This window comes from Hyaena hyaena, unplaced genomic scaffold, assembly GCF_003009895.1.
Source record: "Hyaena hyaena isolate Hyena2069 unplaced genomic scaffold, ASM300989v1 scaffold_149, whole genome shotgun sequence".
Lineage (NCBI taxonomy): Eukaryota > Metazoa > Chordata > Mammalia > Carnivora > Hyaenidae > Hyaena > Hyaena hyaena.
In genome coordinates this window covers 1,098,972-1,118,449 of record NW_024080781.1, presented here as the reverse complement: position 1 = coordinate 1,118,449, position 19,478 = coordinate 1,098,972, and the positions used below count along the sequence as shown (strand labels likewise).

At 35.1% G+C, this 19,478-nt stretch overlaps 1 protein-coding gene across 1 annotated transcript in view; it reads left to right on the top strand.

Annotated features, from left to right (window-relative positions):
• SP4 (Sp4 transcription factor) overlaps window positions 1-17,308 on the top strand; it is an 81,729-nt gene extending 64,421 nt beyond the window's left edge. Inside the window, exon 6 of the mRNA XM_039238872.1 lies at window positions 14,188-17,308. Within this exon, the coding sequence (XP_039094803.1) occupies window positions 14,188-14,435 (248 nt within the window). The 3' untranslated portion in view covers window positions 14,436-17,308. The remainder of the gene's footprint in view (window positions 1-14,187) is intronic.
• Window positions 17,309-19,478: the final 2,170 nt, after the last annotated feature.

The following is a 19,478-nucleotide window of genomic DNA, read 5'->3' as shown; positions in this document are numbered from 1 at the left end:
CTCTGTTTGTTCTCTATATTTAAGAGTCATTTATGTTTGGCTGTGGGGCCACATTTCTGTGATAAAAATCGTCAAATGTTTTGACCCAATTTTTGGATAGTAGCATTAATGATGGATGTACAGACTTTAATTTACTCTTATATGTTCCATGTCTCCTTCTCACCATTTTGAGTCCAATACTTATACATAATTCTTTTTTTTTTTTTAATATTTTATTTTATTTCTAGGATAGAGAGAGACAGTGTGAACAGGGGAGGGTCAGAGAGAGAGGGAGACACAGACTCTGAAACAGGCTCCAGTCTCTGAGCTGGCAGTCAGCACAGAGCCTGACGCGGGGCTCGAACCCTCAAACCGCGAGATCATGACCTAAGCGAAAGTCGGACGCTTAACCAACTAAGCCACCCAGGCGCCCCAAATGATTCCCATTTCTTTGGGTCAGAATTCAGGAGTGGGTTAGCTGGATGGCTCTTACGTAGGATCTTACAAAGTTATAGTCAAGGTGTTAGCCAGAGCTGAAGAAGTCTGAAGGCTTGGCTATAACTGAAGAAACTGCTTCCAAGATGTTTCATGCACATCACTATTGGCTGGAGGTTACAGTTATTTGTTGTCTACTTGCAAGAGGCCTCGGTTTCTCTCTCATTGGTCTTCCCATGAAGCTGCTTGAGTGATCTCATAATATGGCAGCCTCCTTTCCCTAGAGAGAGTTATCTGAGAGACAGAGAGAGCAAGCAAGAGAGAGAGCAATGATGTCCCTTATCACCTGGCCTCAGAAGTAGTATGCCAGCATTGCTGTTGTGTTCTGTTGACCAGGCAGCCTGACCCAGAAATAGTGTGGGAGGTGATTACGCAAGGGCATGAGTACCCAAAGCTGGGGATTATACAGCACAATCTTGGAAGATTGCTACCAAAATCTTTTTCATATTTTTGTTCCCTAGGGAAAGACATGGAGCTTTATGGATTCTTACTTTTTTCTGCAGTACAGGAAGCACTGTTAAATAGATATTATCNTCTTATACATAATTCTATAGAAGACAGATTGGCTATCTTCTAGACAAATACTCTTCATTAATAATCTGTATTCTAGTCTGCAGATATTTGATGAAATCAAAACTTACATAGCATTGCATAACACAAGTGAGTTTCACAGGAATTTTTCCTCCTTTGTCTCTGACCCTGTGGGCACTGAATAGCTGTAGCACGTAGCAAACACCATATACATCCAGCCAGAGAACTGAGAAGAGAGCCCTCTCTGCTCTGAGGCCAGTTCTGTAGGTTGTGCTGCAGTAGTGGCAGCAGAGACCTAAAAACCTGAGAAAATACCCATATTTCTGGCCAAAGATACCCAGAAATGGAGCCCTTGGCCTTGGTTTCTATAGAAAATGAAGGGAGGTCACTATTATTTTACTGTCTTGCTGTTTTAATCTGAAGGCTCTGGCAGTAATAATGTGTATGCAGAATGGTACAGGAAGCCTCAAGAATTCTGGCTTTCTGGCAAGAAGAACCGAGAAGAAGGGATACTTTCAGTTGGAAAGCATGAGGGAAATTTTGGAGAGATCTGTGAAAGGTGATTCCCTAATTTCATGTATGGAACAAAATAAATTCTGGGCTCACCCCTGAGCTGCACATGCACAGAACACATCCAAAGAACCATAACAAATGTTTCAAGAAGTGAACTCTCTTATAAACCACTACTTGATTGCCAGAATGTGCTCAGCAGACCTAAACATAACAAAGTCTTTGAAACTGAATTAATATGGGAACTAATAAAGAGGGCAAGATAGAACTAGTCTGAAACTAAATAGGTCAGTTGCCTACTAAAACAAAAACTTAACATTCCCCAGAGGATTCTTTAACAGGACCCAGAATCACCACAGCATAATATCCAAAATGTCTGGGGTATGTCCCAAAATTAGTCAAATATGACTGTTGAGATGATCCACGTGTTGGAATTATCAGTGACTTTAAACAGCTATTACAGCCATCATCTGTGGACTAAAGGTAAACACGTTTGAAATAAAAAGAAAGGCAGAAGCTTTCAGAAGCAAATTGAAACTCTTAAAAAGAACTAAATGGGAATTTTGGAACTGAAAAATTATGCAAAGTTAAAAATTCAGCAAGTAGAGATAACAGAGAAAGAGTCACTGAAGTTGAGGATAGTTCACTGGATATTAGTGTGAAGAACAGAAAAGAAAAAAGATAGGGGAAAAATATGAACTGGGTCTCCAGGATCTGCGGAAATTACAAAATTGATGTTATTGGATTCCCAGAAGGAGAGAAGGAAAAGCTTGATGTAGAAAAATGTTTGACAAAATGAAGAACTGAGACTTCAGCCATTATTAGGAGTAAATTGTAGATTTAAGATACTCATTGAATTCCAAACAGGATTTGACAGGAAAACATGGCCAGATACATGATAATCAATTTACTAAAAATCAAAGGTAAAGAAAAAAATCTGGAAAGGAGTCTGAAAAAAAATTTTTTTTACATAATGACACATTATGTATAGGGAAACAGAAATTTGTGCACTGAATGATTTTTCTTCAGAAACTATGGAGACCAGAAAAAGAAAAGAATTGCCGCATCAGCATTTTATATCCAGTGAAAGTATCCTCAATAAGAAAGGCAAAACAAAGGGATTTTCAGATGAAGAAAAACTAAGAATTTGTCATATTTTATGACCTTTTATGATATTTATCAACTAAATATTTATGATATTTATCTACTCCAAAAGAAATGCTAAAAGAAGTTTTTTAGGCTGAAAGAAAATAATACCAGAGGGAAATCTATTAAAGAGCAAAATATATGCTAAATACTTGGGTAAATATAGTAGACTGTTATTCGTCTGCTTAAATTTTTAAAAAATATGTCTGTTAAAAATTTTAGTACTGGTGGATTTTCAGTGTATGCAAATGTAATATACGTGATAAATATAATGTAAAGTGGAGAGGCTAAAGAAGCCTGTATGGTTGAAACATCTTTGTTTTACTATGAAAGCCTAGAACTTGGTCTGTATTTTATGAAAAGTTAGATATGTATATTGTAATCCCTTTATTGGCTACTAAAATTATGGAGATTTGGGGAGAGGAAAGGAGAATACATTAAAATAGAATGCTAAACAATATTCAAATAACCCCAAAGAAAGGAGGGAAGGGAAAAACAAAAATGAAAAACAGGACAGAAATGGAAAACATTTCAAAATGATAGACTTAAATCTAATCATTAATTATATATAATACAGACAAAATAACCTTCATAAAACAATGAGAATTACTGGATATAACAAGATATCTGGAATAGCTCACTTTCCGTGTAGGCATAACAATTGTAAATGTAATAGGCACTAACAACAGATCTCTAAAATCTATGAAGCAAGAACTTAAACTAAAAGAAAAAATAGGCCAGTCCACAATTAGTCTTGTAGAGTTGACACCCTTTTCTTAGTAATTGTTACAAGTATACAGAAAAGTAGAAAGGTTATAGCACATTATCAGTCTGGGGTGCCTGGGTGGCTTAGTCGGTTAAACGCCCGATTTTCACTTAGGTCATGATCTCGCAGTTCGTGGGTTCGAGCCCCGCATCGGGCTCTGTGCTGACTGCCAGCTCAGAGCCTGGAGCCTGTTTCAGAGTCTGTGTCTCCCTCTCTCTGACCCTCCCCTACTCACTCTGTCTCTCTCTCTCTCCTAGAAATAAATAAAAATATTAAAAAAAATAAACAAACATTATCAGTCAAATTGCCCTGACATTCATAGAGTGCTTGAGCCAATTGCAACAGAATATTTTATTCATGAGTACATGGAACATTCTTGAAGATAAACCATATTCTTTGCCATGATGTATACCTTAACAACAAGAGAATAGAAACCACACAAAGTATGTTCTCAGATCATAATAAAACTATAAGTCAGTAACAAAAATATCTGGAAAGTCTCCAAATTTTGGAAATTAACCAACACATTTCTGACTAACCTTGTGGGTTAAGAGGATGTCTCAAAGATATTAGAAAATATTTTCAACGGAATGAAAATACATATCAAAATTTGTGGGATATAGATAAAATAGTGATTGGAGGGAATTTATGGCATTAAATGCTTTTATTAGTAACAAAGAAAGGTTTTAAGTCAATAATTCTACCTTAAAGAACTAGAAAACAAATGAATTAAACCCAAAACAGGATGTTAGGAAGCAGTAGAGAGGACAAAGAAATAAAATTGAAAATAGAAAAATTATCTACCAAAGAAATTCAGTCAAACCTGAAGCTAGTTTTCTTTAAAAAGGTAGAATTGAGAAGTCTAGCCAGATTGGCCAAGAAAATTTATTAATGCTAGGAATGGAAGAGGGAGATACTATTAGAGCTCCTACAGAGAATATAATAATAAAGGAATTGCTAGGAATAATTCTGTACTCTAAATTAGACAACTAAGGTGAAAGGGACCAACTCCTTAAAAGACATAAATGGCACCAGTACTTGCTCAAGAAGAAATAAATAACATGAATCGTACCATATCTATTAAAGAAATTGAATTTTAACTAAAAGCTTTTGACAAAGAAAACCCTAGGCTCAGAAAGAACCTTATTGGCAAATTCTGCTATATTAAGCAATAAATGATACCAATTCTGCAGTCTTTTTTAGAAAATACATTAGGGAACACTTCTTAAATCCTTTATGAGTCCTCCATTAACTTGATACCAAAGCCAAAGAATACATTACTAGTGAAGAAAAAACTTACCGGTGTCCTCGTAAATACAAATGTCAAAATCCTCAACAAAATATCCAACCAAGTCCAGTAATATATTAAAAAGAATAACGTATCATGACTTAGTTCTGTTTATTCCAAGCATGAAAGGCTGATTGAACATTCTGAAATCAATGTAATTTACCATATTAACAAGAGAAGGGAAAAAATCATATGATTACTTAAATACATACACCAAAATAATTTGGGAAAATTAGCAAACTTAAGAATTGAAGGTTATACTGGGGTGCCTGGGTGGCTCAGTCGGTTAAGCCTCCGACTTCGGCTCAGGTCATGATCTCATGTTCATGGGTTTGAGCCCCTCGTCAGGCTCTGTGCTGACAGCTCTGAGCCTGGAACATGCTTTGGATTCTGTATCTCTCTGTCTCTCTGCCCCTCACCCTCTCATGTTCTGTCTCTCTGTCACAAAAATAAATAAAACATTTTAAAAAATTGTTTAGAAAGAATTGAAGGTTATATCCTTAACCAGGTAAAGGGTATTTATTAAAAAATTACATTTAACATCATACAAAATGATGGAGGACCTAATACTTATCCATAGGATCAGGAACAAGGCAGAGATGTCTGATTCTTTATCACTCTTCTTCAGCATAGTACTGGAAGTCCTACCTAGTGCAGTAAAGCAAGAAAAGACATATAGATTCTAATGAAAGAACCAAGTGTTTTTAACAACCCAGTTTTTAAAAATTGGCAAAGGATTTGGACATGTCACCAAAGAGGATATACTTGTGAAAAGCACATGAAAAGATATTCCACATCACCTGTTATTTGAAGAATGCAAATTAAAATGGCAAAATACCGGTACACATCTATTAACGTGGCTAAAATTAAAGACAAGGACACCAAAATCTTGACAATTAGAAGTACTGGAAAGCATGCCAACCTATAGTGGGAATGCAAAATGGTACAGCATCTTTGGAAACATTTTGGAGTTTTACAATAAAGTTAAACATATACTTAGCATATGATCTATCAATCCACTCTTGACTATTCATCCCAAAGAAATAAAATCTGTGTTCCCACAAAAAGCTATGTATATATGTATAACAAATTTTATTTATAATCACCGAAAATTGGAAACAATACAAATGTTCAACTGGTAAATGGATAAAGAACTGTGTTATATTGTTGGAGGAGGTAATTGAGAAAACTTGACTGCTGGTTGACCTGGAAGCTGAACCAGTGTAATCAGAGGCTTCTCACATTCTTTTATACATGCTGCCCACTCTTGCCACACTGGGAGCTATTCTAAGAATGTAGCCTTGAGAGAGGTGTTGAAACCATCTGGATGGTGTATGTGACTGACCCCAATTAAAACCTCTTAACAAGTATAAACTTTTAAGATTTGGCAGGTAGATATAGAGATCTGTTTATCCAAAGGCCATCCAAAACAAGCCTCATAAGTAGATTCCCTTTCTTGTAAGTTAAAACTTCTACCTACCAATGGGGAATGGTCTGCCTCTTTTGGTTTCTCCTTGCCCTTTGTGTACAGAGCTAGTTTGTGAACCAACACATATCTATACAACAGAATACTACTCTCCAACATAGAAAAATGAGTTATTAATACGTACAACCACATGGATGAAATTTAGATGTATTATGTTAAGTGAAAGATCCTAGCATCAAAAGCCTACCTATTGTATGACTTCATTTATATGACATTATGGAAAAATTAAAACTATAGAGACAGAGACAGATTTTTTTCCTAGGGTATAAGGGAGAAAAAGAGAATTCAGCTATAGAAAGGCTTTGGGAAGGAATTTTTGTAAGTGATAGCAGCTTTTGCGTGTTTTTATTTTGGTGGTGACTGAAAGACTTAATACATTTGTCAATTCACAGAGCTGTGTACCAAGAACAATAATTTTACTGTATAGAAATTAAAACAAAGTTTTTAAAGTGTGAGAAAAAGTCTTATCTTTGAGAAATTTAAATGTAAAAGGGAGATATTTTTTCTTTATTTTCTTTTTAGAATCTGAAACCATTTAGCCTCATAATATGCCTAAGTATCATACAACACTTCTCTTAACTCTTCCAAGGATATAGGATTTGAGCCAGAGGAACTCCTAAAAATGATGTTGTACAACCCTATCTTGTTATAAATAAGGACTAACCTGAAATCTTAGGTGGTTGGTTGATTTCTTTATTAAGGCCCAACTTAGTTCCTTGAGCCAAGTTGAGTGATTCGTGATGAATAAGAATGAGCCGTGGGAGTAGTAAACAAATTGAGACAGGCAGTATATGTAGTAACAACCAATATTTCTGGGCCCTTTCAGTCTGTAGGGATTTTTCTAAATGCTTTTTTGCATTCATTTTCTAATTTAATCCTTTGAGCAACAACATAACATAGGTATCTCTGTTATTCCTAGTTTAAATGAAAAACTAAAAATTAGATCAGGAAGCTGCCCAAAGTTACATGGCTGGTAGACAGAGCAAAATCAAAAAATTTTTATCCTGAACTAGAATCCAATTCACACACAAAAAAGAAAGTAGCATTTGTCAAGACCCATAAGCAGTTCAGTGTTTGGGAACCATAATAGATTAAAAAGTGTAGGCAGAGGCCAGTTGCTGTACGGATGTTATATAATATTTAATTTTTATTCCACATCCATAGGAAATAGGGAACCAGCAAACTTTTCTAGTAGTTAATCAGGTGGTCATCTTTCTGTTTTAGACCATTTGGTATTTGTATGGAGAATAAATTCACAGGGAGTAATTTCAAGACCAATTATCAAAGACAATAGGGATTGTTGATAAGATCCTAAGTAGAATAGAAGTTGAAACAGTATAGGGGACCCATTCCAGGAAATGTTTGTGTAATAAAATTGATAGGACTTGGTGATTATTAAATGTGAGAAAAGAGATAACTGGTACCAATGATAACTGCTACCAAATGAAATGGAGAATACCCGAGAAGGTAAGTATATTGTAGAATTTTCTATCTCCCTTCAGTTCTCTCAGTTTTCTTTCTTATAGTTCAGGGCTCTATTGTTAGGTGCATGTGTATGTATGATTACTGTATCTTATTGATGGGAATGAGTCTTTTACCATTAGAAAGTAGCCTTCTCTGTAGTAACTATTTTTATCATATTGGTATGTGTATTAATAAAACTATTTCAGCTCTCTTTTGCATGGTGTATATTTTTTCCATACTTTTACGTGTAGCCCATTCATATTTGAGTTTAAAGTGAGCCTGTTTTAGACAGAATAATAGTTGGATCATGTTTTTCTTTAATTCATCCTTTAATTAAAAGGCAACTCTGCCTTTTTTTAATTGGAGCATTTAATTTTAATACATTCATTTAATGGAATTACTGATGAGGGCTTCCACCATTTTGGCATTTATTTTCTGTATTCTTCTGTCTTTTTTTTTCCTGTATTCCTCTCTTATTGGCATTTGATGTTAAATATTCCTTGTGTGTTATTTTAATTTTCTTATTTCTTTATGATATTAGTATATTATTTTCTTAGTAATTGCCTGCTTTGGGGATTACAGTTCACATCTTATAGTAATCTAGGTACAAATCTACTAACAATAAATTCTTCAAGTTTTTATTAATCTGGGAATATCTGAATTTCTCATTTTTGAAAAATAGTTTTGCTTTATTAGAATTCTTGGTTGACAGAGTTTTCCTTGTATCATGTCAGTGCTTTCTGGCCTCTGTGAGCTCTGATTAAAAAAAAAAATTCTGCTACCCTTTTTATTTGACAATCCCTTGTAGGTAATGCATCACTTCTCTTGCTGCTTTGTAGATTCTCTTTGTTTTTGACATTAAGCAGTTTGTGATATAGCTCAGTGGTAATCTCTTTGCATTAAACCTACTTGTAGCTTAATGAGTTTCTTAGATGTGTACATTAATGTTTTTCATCAGATATGGGAAGTTTTCAGTTATCCTTTCTACAAATACTCTTTCTGTAAATGACTTGGATCAATAAATCTCTTTCTCTCCTCCGAGAGGTTTTGTGTCTGTGTTGGAGTGTCCTTCAATACTCAGCCAAGCAGTTGACAGCTCTGCCTTGGCCTTCACTTTCTGCTCAAGCAGAGCCTCAAAAGTTAAGCACACATGAGAGTTGGGGCCTTCCCAGGCTTTTCCTGAGCAGGTTCACAGCTTTCATTTCCATTTCTAATTTCATTTCATTTCATTTCATTTCATTTCATTTCATTTCATTTCACTTCATTTCATTTCATTTCATTTTTTAATGCAGAGAGAGAGTGTGTGTGTGAGCTAGGGAGGGAGGCAGGGGAAGAATGACCAAGAATCCCAAGCAGGCTCCGCAGTCCACACACAGCTCCACACAGGGCTCAATCCCACAACCCTAGGATCATGACTTGAGCTGAAATCAAGAGTCGGACACTCAACCTAAGCCACCCAGGTGCCCCCAGGCTCACAGCTTTAAAGCATGTATGTGGCCATCTAGATTCCAAGGAAGTGACAGAGCTTTTCAAAGCCACTATGGGTATTTTATCTTCCAGCTTTTCCTTGTAAGCTTTTTGTTCAGTCTTTATGTTTGTCCCAAGTGTTACCCATTGCCTGGGGGCGTCCATGAAGTTAAAACACTTACCTACAATTGTTTTAAACAAACACATGTTCCTTTCCCGCTCTGGAAAAGACTTTTCACATTGGACTACTTCTAAGTCAGGTTCAATACAATAATCTTTCAAGTGAAGTCTTCCAAAGAACCACTAGACAGATCACATAAGACAGGTCCTTGGACATGAGGTTTTGAAAGAGTTCCAGCTGTCTTCTCCCTCTAGTAGCTTCTAGGCCTTTGGGGGAGTTTAAAAAGGAATTAGGGATGTTAAAATACCATAAAATTTGCTGTTATAATCAAGATTCAGCCATTTTTCTTTTTATAATAAACAATGATGAATTTTGTTTGTACATTTTGAATAATGTGTATGGCATATCTCAGAGGGCTTGAGTTTTCTGTTAGGTTTAGGAATCTGGATGTTGATGCCATTGTTCATTTATAGATTCATAGTTAAAACTATTAGAGTAGATAAGGTTGCTGTAAAAAAGCATTAGTGATAAAATTGACCATATGATTCCTATATTCAATTAGATAATTGCTGAATGAAGAAATGAAAACTTTTCATTATGCATATTGATGTCTTTATAAATTCATAGTCTCATGTCTCAGCCCATCACTCAGAACAGCCTTGTAATCCTTTTTTTTTGGCCAGATTCTACTTTTTTAATGTTTACTTATTTTTGAGAGAGTGAGCACATTCAAGCAGGGGAAGAACAGAGAGAGAGGGAGACAGAGGATCCAAAGCAGGTTGTGTACTGACAGCAGGGTACGATGTGGGTTTCATACTCACACACCAAACATGAGATCATGACCTGGGCAGAGGTCAGATGCTTAACTAACTAAGCTACCCAGGTACCCCAGCTTCCACATTATGCTAATAATTTTATCTAAACCTTCTTGGGGCACCTGGCTGGCTCAATCAGTGGAGTATGTGAATTGATCTCAGGTTGTGAGTTCAAGCCCTATGTCGAATGTAGAGATTACTTAAAAAATCTTAAATAGTAATAATCTTAATCTTTTTGAGTCTTATTTCCATTGTCCTTTGTATTCAACCTCCCTTCACTCCCAGTTTCTCTACTTTGGGAAGATTTAAGCCACATGGCTTCTCTGAAATTATTATTCCTCTCTCCCTTTTATTTTATCCACAAGTACTGATAAAGGAGAACTGAAGGTACTCATGAAAGATTCATTTACATATTCTAGGCTGGGTAGTTGAAAAAGAGTGTCCAGAGGGACTGAGAGGTTGTAACGGTGTTGGAGGCGAGGGTTACAGGGACCAACAGTCCTCCCAAGTTGAATAACTAGGCTTCTTAGAGAAAACTGAAAAATTATTTAATGTGGTTTATAAGTAAAGGTTGTTATTGTTACTAAGAAATTGTATGTAGTTGGCCCTTGAACAGAGCAAGTTTGAACTGCTCAGTTCCACTTATATGTGGATTTTTTCTTTTTTAGAAACACTGTAAAGTACTGCAAATATTTTTTCTCTTTGATATTCTTAGTAATGTTTTCTTTTTTCTAGTTAACTTTTTAAATTTTTTAATGTTTATTTTTAAGAGAGAGAGACACTCACATGACATGAGTGGGGGAGAGGCAGAAAGAGAGGAAAACACAGAATCCAAAGCAGGCTCCAGGCTCCCAGCTGTCAGCACAGAACCTAATGCTGGGGTCAGACTCCTGAACTGTGAGATCATGACCTGAGTTGAAGTCAGATGCTTAACTGACTGAGCCACCCAGACACCCCTCTAGTTTATTGTTAGAAGACAGCATATAATATATATAATACAAAATATGTGTTAATTGATTTCTTTATACTATTTGTAAGGCTTCTGGCCACAGTAGGCTATTAGTAGTTTGGGGCAGTGAAAAGTTACACACAGATTTTCAAATGTGCAGGTATGAGGGTCGGTGCTCCTAACCCCTCTGTTGTTCGAGGGTCAGCTGTATATGCTACACATGGATATTTGGTAAAAGTTATTCCTTAGCCAAGGGGTGTGTTTTTTACTTAGTTATAAAAAATGCCAGACATTTAAACATTTCCCTGTCAGTGAGTTAAATTGTGTGTCTCAGAGAGAGATGTTCAAGTCCTAATCCCTGGTGAATGTGACCTTCTTTGGAAATAGGTTTTTTGCAGATTAAATAAAGATGAGGTCATACTATGCACAGTGCCTAAGATTTAGGACCCAGTGGATCCTAAATCCAGTTACTGAGTAATGTCTTTGTAAAAAGGGAAGAAGACACACAGACATGAGGGAAAGGCCATGTGAAGACAGAGGGAGAGATTAGAGAGATGCACCTGCAAGCCAGTGAATTCCAGGGATTCCCAGAAGTCCCCAAAGCTAGGATAAGGCAAGAAAAAATCCTTCTCTAGAGCCTTTGGTGAGAGCATTGCCCTACTGACACCTTCGTTTTGGACATTTAGCATCCAGAACTGCGAGAGAATAAATATCTGTCGTTTCAAGCCCCCCACTTTATATGGGCTTTCTTACAGAAGCCCATGGAAACTAATACAGTCACTTAATTTGTTCCTGAAATTAATTTTAATTTAAATATAAACATTTTTTAAAGTTTATTTATTCTGAGAAAGAGAACACGTGCTCCAGAGGAGCAGAGAGAGAGAGGGAAAGAGAATCCCAAGCAGGTTCCACACTGTCAGCACAGAGCCTGATACAGGGCTCAGACCCATGAACCATGAGGTCATAACCTCAGCCAAAATCAAGAGTTGGTCACTTAGCCGACTGAGCCATCCACGTGCCCCTAAAGAATTAATTTGAATTTATAAATATAAGTATATGATCAAATGACACATTTAGAAATAACATTAATTCATAAAGAATGTTTTATGCATTATATTAGCTTGGATTTGAGGGTAACATGTTGAAAACCAGATTAAAGGCAGAACTATGATAGCAAGGTAATTGGCTCTTGATACTTCAAAGAAATAAATAAAACTTAAAAGATTTGATTTATTGCATTCATTCACATCTGTGATTCCATTTGACAATCTGATTTTTTTTCTGAGAAATTACTGTTAAAAATATGCTGAGAAGTAATCTAATGTAGTTTCTAAATATGAATCTTCTACTTAAATCCTTTCAAAAGACTACCATATTTTAACAGTCATGTAATATACCATGATTTTCTCTTAATAACCTAGGTAAAAGAAGCAATTCTTTTTTCTGTACTCAGTTAAATCAAAATTGTTTGAGTTATGTTTTTGATATTTTGTTGTCGAAATAAAATTTGGGTGTGCCTGGGTGGATCTGTCAGTTAATCATCTGATTCTTAATTTTGGTTCAGGTCATGATCTCACAGTTCTTGAGCTCAAGCCCCGCATTTGGTCTGCACTGACTTTACTGAAGCCTACTTGAGATTCTCTGTCTCCCTCTCCCTCGTCCACACCCTCACCCTCACCATCACCCTCTCCCTCTGCCTCTCCCTCTGTCAAAATAATTAAACTTAAAAAAATAAATAAATAAAATTTGGAAGTTGTCCTTCATATGCTTTGGATACCTGTAATCAAGATACTTTGCAGATTTTGAATCATATTAGTAGATCAGCTATCATTTATTTCCTTTAATTTTTTCTAGGCTTTAATTTTTTCAAGGTTCTAACTTAAGTAACTCTCAGTTTTCTCTTGCTGTGATAACAAACTATCTCAAATTTAATACTTCAAAGAACATACATTTATTGCATCACAATTTCTTTAAGTCAGAAGTCTGAGTACGCTTGGCCTGGATCCTCCACTTAGGGTCTCACAAAGCCAAGCTCAGGGTGTCAGCTGGACTTTTCCTTACTGAAGGAGAGAATCTGCTTCCAAACTCATTGACACTGTCAACCAAATTGTTTTTGCTCTTGTAGGACACAGGTCCCTGTTTCCTTGCTTTCAGCTGGGGGCTGTTGTTTGCTCCTGGAGGCTGTCCACATTCTTTCTCATACTTTCCATGTGGCACCCTTCAGCAGTAGCAGGTCAAATCCTTTTCACTTCTAATCTCTCTGATATTTTCTTCTGCAACTCTGACTCCAGCTGAAGAAAACTTAGCTTTTAATAGCTCATGTGATTAGATTAGGCCCACTCAGATAAATCAGAATCATCTCCCCATATTAGTCTCTGTTATCTTTGTTACATCCCTTTTGCCATGTAATAAAACATATTAACAAATTCCAAGGGATTAGGGCATGGACACCTTTGGGGCCGTTCCTGCCTATCATAAGTAACTTAATTATCAAGTTTCAGTAATTGTACTAATTACAAAAGTATTAACCTTCTAAGAATAATTATAAAATAACGTAATTATAAATATAAGGAAGATACTGTACTATATTAGTACAAGAACTCTGACTTCCTTGAGATAATGTAAAATGATAATGTTTGCCAGCAGTAAGAAATTTGGAAATTGTCTGACACCACAGAAAACACGCTGCTTTGTGGAAAAGGATGGCAAAATGAAGTGTCATTTCCCTAATGTTAGTGTAATTGTGCAGTGTAATTTACTTATTTTGAGATTCTAGCTAACTTTTATTACTTAAAACTAATTGACACCCACACCAGAGCCTGCTTTGGATCCTGTCCCCCCTCTACCCCCCAAAATAAATAAACATTAAAAAGAAATCCTTTATTTCATAGATGGGGAAACTGAGGCACAGAGTGGCTCTTTAACTTGCTTCAGCTTTTACTTCCAGTTCTTAGCAGAACCAAGATGTTAACTCAGCTCATTTGTTCCTAGTCTCATGCTTTGTCCTTTACTGCACTGCTTCTTTGATAGCATTTTAAAATAAAGCATTATGTAAGTGTTTTTGCATCTAGTCAAAAGGTAAACAAAAGAATAGTATGAGCAGAAGAGAAATTATGTAACATTTCATTTAAATAAAATATGTATGACTTCATTTACTGTTTTTTGTTTAGGTGAAAAGAGGTTTGAATGCCCAGAATGTTCTAAAAGATTTATGCGGAGTGATCATCTCTCCAAACATGTCAAAACGCACCAGAATAAGAAAGGTGGTGGGACAGCTCTTGCCATTGTTACCTCGGGAGAACTGGACTCATCTGTTACAGAGGTGCTTGGCTCCCCACGAATTGTCACAGTTGCAGCCATTTCTCAAGATTCCAACCCAGCAACTCCCAATGTCTCAACCAACATGGAAGAATTCTGAAAAGTTACTTCTAACAGAGACCTCTAGTGCTGCACTTAAGTTTACACACCTTTGAAAATCTGGAAATGGGCTGGTCAAGTGGATTACAGAGTAGGAAATCATGTTTTCATTCTTGGCTTCTTTAAGTATTCCAAGATTTTGGGTCAACCTGTGAAGTGTTGAATTTTTAAAAATATAAAAAGCAAACTAATGTACTAGAAATGGATAGAAAAGTATTTCCTCCATACTGTAAGTTGTAGTTATTTGGAAATATATCACATAATATTTAAACTGAATTTTCCCCTCTCTTAACATCATATGTTAACATGTTTAAAAAGACAGACCTCCGTAGTTTGCAGGCTGGACCTTAATTGGACTTGTTTTTTTTGAAAGTACTTTGTTATAAATTCAGTCAGTAAAAATTTTATGTAGATTTTTTTTTCTATAGTACAGAAAACAGTTAACTGATGATAGGGATAATATTTTATTTCCTTAGCTCATTTTTTTGGAAAATCAACCGAAAATAGTTTTGGCCGTCTTTTCTAAATGTTAGAAATCCTTCAACAGTTGAATTTGGTAAGTTCCAAAAAAAGTAATCTGAGATGCATCTCAGATCTTTATTACCACTACATTATAGTAGTGTGTATGCAGACAATCAGTGAAGTCCAATTACTTTCTCCAATTTGGAGACACAAGAGGAACTTAGAGCTAAACTTTAGGTTAAATTTTAGATTGAAACCTTAGGAAAATACTGGGATGGGGAGGGTGGTTAAAACAAACTCATAATAGCTTCAGGAAAATAAAATGAGGCAACCTAACATATGTAAGTTTTGAAGTTAAGATTGATTATATTCCTAACCCTAGGTTGAACCACAAAATTCATTTTAAATGTTTATATTGGAAATATTTGCATAGAGTATAAATCATTCTGTAGTTTCATATTCTGTAAATATGAGTTATGTTGACAATGTGCAGAATTCTTTATGCTTTGACTTGGTAGCCAAAGAAAGAATTATCACACCTTTGTTTTAAGGCCAGCAGAAAATTACCTTTTAACTATGTTACAATTTCCGTTTTCCTTTCTACTAAAATTTTGCCAACCCCATTTTATTTCTAATACTGTGTTAGAAGGCTGGTTATGAATTTATAACATAGAAATATCTTTATGTTATGCCAAAACTGAATTTTCCCTAAAAAAGACAGCCTAACAAATATATAATGATGTGATACTATGAAGCAAGTTATTTTTTAAAAATCAGAATAACTTTCAAATAAATGACTAAAGAAAAAAATTGTATTTTATTTTTCTGCAAGGATCTTCTAGGAAAGGTGGCCAAAAGTCTCCTATGAGACAAATTTGGATTATACGAACAGCTTAAGTATTAGTAAGATATTTTCTCACTTTAAAAATGTATTTACCTGGAAACATAATGGAATTGGAATTGACCATTTGAAAACGAAAACTTTAAACTTCCTGGTTTATTAAGATTATTAGTTTGGGGACCGTTTGAGTAAAGGTACGTGTTTTCTTGTGCATTCTCTATTATTTCAGGAAAAGTACTACTCCTGCGAATTCTCTTCCAGAATCGTGGTGTTTCTTGTCTTTTTGATGAAGGAGAAATACTGTAGCGATCACTGTTTACACTGTGCACACTTCGGGCCAGCCCTTTGTAGCGCTCTGTAAAGCTGGAGGCCTTTTGTGCTTTCAGTTTGTATAAAAAAGCTTTGAGATTAAAGGAAAAAAAATTTTTACACTGTGGTTATAAATTTCAAGTTTCTTAAAGCTTTTGTAGACTTGTAACAAAGTCTTTAAATTTTAGTTGGATTTTGTAAATTGTTTTGTATATTTTATTTAATGTACTCTTAACAACTGATGTATCTGGCTTTAAAACATCAGAATCAGTTTGTTGTTTTGTTTGGTACAGAGGAGCATTTGGTCGTGTGACTTTTAATTTTATTATATAGGAGCTGAAACATCAAATATATATTTTATCTATCATTATGCTACACAATCAGTGCTATAAATTTTTTTATGCAAAGAAACTTTCCTAATGTTTGAATCATGTTTCCTCAAAGTGACATTTTTTGTTGTTGTTAATCCCAAGTATGAGCTCTCTGCACCATTACTCCATGAACTGGTTTTAATGCATACCTGTGATGCTCATCAGAAATGGAAGTTATTTTTTAATCAACAATGAGGCCTATTATAAATTTAACAAACTGAATCTGGATAGCTTTATAGCATATAAAATACATTAATTTGTGTTACCAGGTGCACATTTCACCACTGAAATGAGAAATATTTTGACAGTCTGTTCTGCATACCATTCTGAATCCACTTTTCTGTCTTATAAGAATCGTAAATTTCAATGTCCTTTATTTGACTCAGTGGGATATAGCTGTTATAAGTAATAGGGCACAGATGTGCAGTAGAGTCATATTTAATGGCATTTCACTGTTCATTCCCTTTGCCGCCATTATAAAACTTTTCTTTATTGTAATTATCAGTGCAAAGCTATGTATTTATCATGGTAGAACTCCAGTGTTAGAATAGTTTTTTCTTACAGTATACTTTCTTTGGTTAGGTTTGTGTATGTGTTGCTGATTACATTAGAACTTGATGTTAAGTCATTATTTATCACACTCTCATGAGAGCAGTAATAAAAGTGTGTAATTTAGGAGAAAAAGTTAATTTGTCAAACTTAGATAAGCATGATGTTTAGGTCCTATTTTTCAATTTTATAACTGTTTTATTGCAACAATATTTGTATTTAAGTCTTCATTTTAATGCCTTGTGGTGTTTTTTTATGCATGTCACTAAGTTGTCATCCCACATAAATTGATGTGCAGCATAGGGTATTAAATCTACATAATGATTTTAAAACAGAAATAGTTGATGGTAAAATGTAAATGTTTTGCAAAAATTCCTTATAAAAAGTTTTGTAGTAACATTTCACTTGTAAATTTTTTTTGTAAAAAAAAAGAAAATGAAAAAAAAAGATGAATCCAGAAAAAAACCTGTTTCCCATATCCTAGAATTTAGACAATTATTCTGCCAGCAAAGCCTCTGGGGCTGTAATTGACATTTTTACAGTGCTGATTTGTATAAAATTTGTTTTTTGTGGATTTGGAAATAAAATCATGTACAAGTTGTTGCCTGCAATAACAATTGCAAGTAACCTATTAAAAATTCCCTTGAGTTTAACATGTTTCTTCATTTAATTATGTATACTATAAAGCAGCAATAAATTATTTGAAGTATCAACCTTCTTATCACAGTGAACCCTGGGAAGTAAATGCTTCTCACTAGAAAACGTATTGGCAACTCTTCATAATTCCCGGTACTAAGATCTGGTCACCATTTCTCTGAACATACTGCCAGAGAACACCAATTCAGATTTCATGTTAATTTGTAGCCATTGCTCTGGACATTTATGGAAATTAAAATTTGATTTAGGACATTTTTTACTTAAATATTTTTAAAGCAATAAATGTTATGAAATTGTAGGAAGAGCTAAAAATGAAAATGTAATTAAAATATTATTTAAGCTCACAGAAACACTAAGAAGCAGAGTATGCCACATAAATGCCACAAAATCTGTAAGCAAAAGCTGTTGTCTTTTCCTCGGGGGAGAGCCCTACAAATCTCATGAAGAACCTTACTAACATAATGAATACATTATTGTAACAACTTCAGTTATCAGATTTCCAGGCTCAGGCCAGATTAGATGATACAGCCAAGTGAGGGGCGAGGGATGTTAGGCAGCAGGGGAAGTCCCCTGGCTTCCGACAGAAGACTCCACAAAGAAGTCTTTTTACATCTAGTAATCAGGAGCTAGCTATACAGGGTGCCTTGTCCAGGAAAGCCCTAAGGTAAAGGCATGTTTATATTACGACTTAATGTAGTGTAATCTGTGTGTGTGCATAACAATGACTGAATCAAGAAACCGTTAAAATTTATGCTATTCTGCCGAACAAGACCAGTTAAGGAATAAAATTTTTAAAAAATTTGTATGAAACTAGAGATGATAGAGTTACCAGAAAAATTCACATTTGGAAGCTTCAGGATGATACTACATAAAAGAGATGATTGTGAAAATGAAACATTAAAATTAAAAAAAAATTTTGATATGATAATACCAGTTTGATTTGGGACTTCCAGGAACTTCAACCATGTAACTATGAACAAGAGTGGAAGAAAATCAAAAGTAATGCTTTTTACTTGATCAGATTATTGATGTAAACAGTTGGGGTAATGAGTGGGGAAAGGTGAGGTAGTGCGGGGAGCAAGACTGTAATACAGTGTGGCTCACGGTGCTGTTGGTGGGGATAATTTCAAGTCCAGAATAAAGGATCGCTTGTTGACTATTAAAAGTTCAGATAAGCTTAAGGGGTGCAAGGATTTAAGTGCAAGAAGCACAAAATAGTTTATTCTTCAATATATCTGAATCATGTGTTAACGGTATGTATTGCCCAAGCAATAATTTTAATATACACAAAACCAACTTGTAATTGTATCACAGGATTTTTAAGGTATGGACTTTTGTTCTTTGCAGATTCGCTAATTAGCATGGGCCTCCAGCTGCCTTCCTCCCAGCAGCAGGTGGCAATCAAATAATTTGTGAATGCCTGAGAGTAATCTCAAGTACAAATAGAAGGAAGGGAGGAGAGAGGAAGGAAGACGGATCTTGGAAACCTTTATTTTTGTCTGAGCTACTGGTTTGGATAACACTGGGATAATTTCTCCTGGAAGAAAAAAAAAACAATAAGGTTACTATATTTTAGAATTTTAATAATACTCCTAAGTTTTTATGTATTTAAAAAACAAACAAAACAATGCTGCTTGTAATACTTTGGCCCAGAAAAGCAATTTCTGTATGCGTGCACATAGAGTGCAACTGTTTACAGTAGGGATTTGAATTAGCAGTACATGTTCTAGACCATACTGACATAAATCCTGTTCTCTTTAAACAGAAAAGGCATTTTTATGCTAAATCATGTATCACTGTTCTGCCTACAATTAAGTGCAGATACTGAAGCCTTAAGTACTTTGTGCATTTCCTA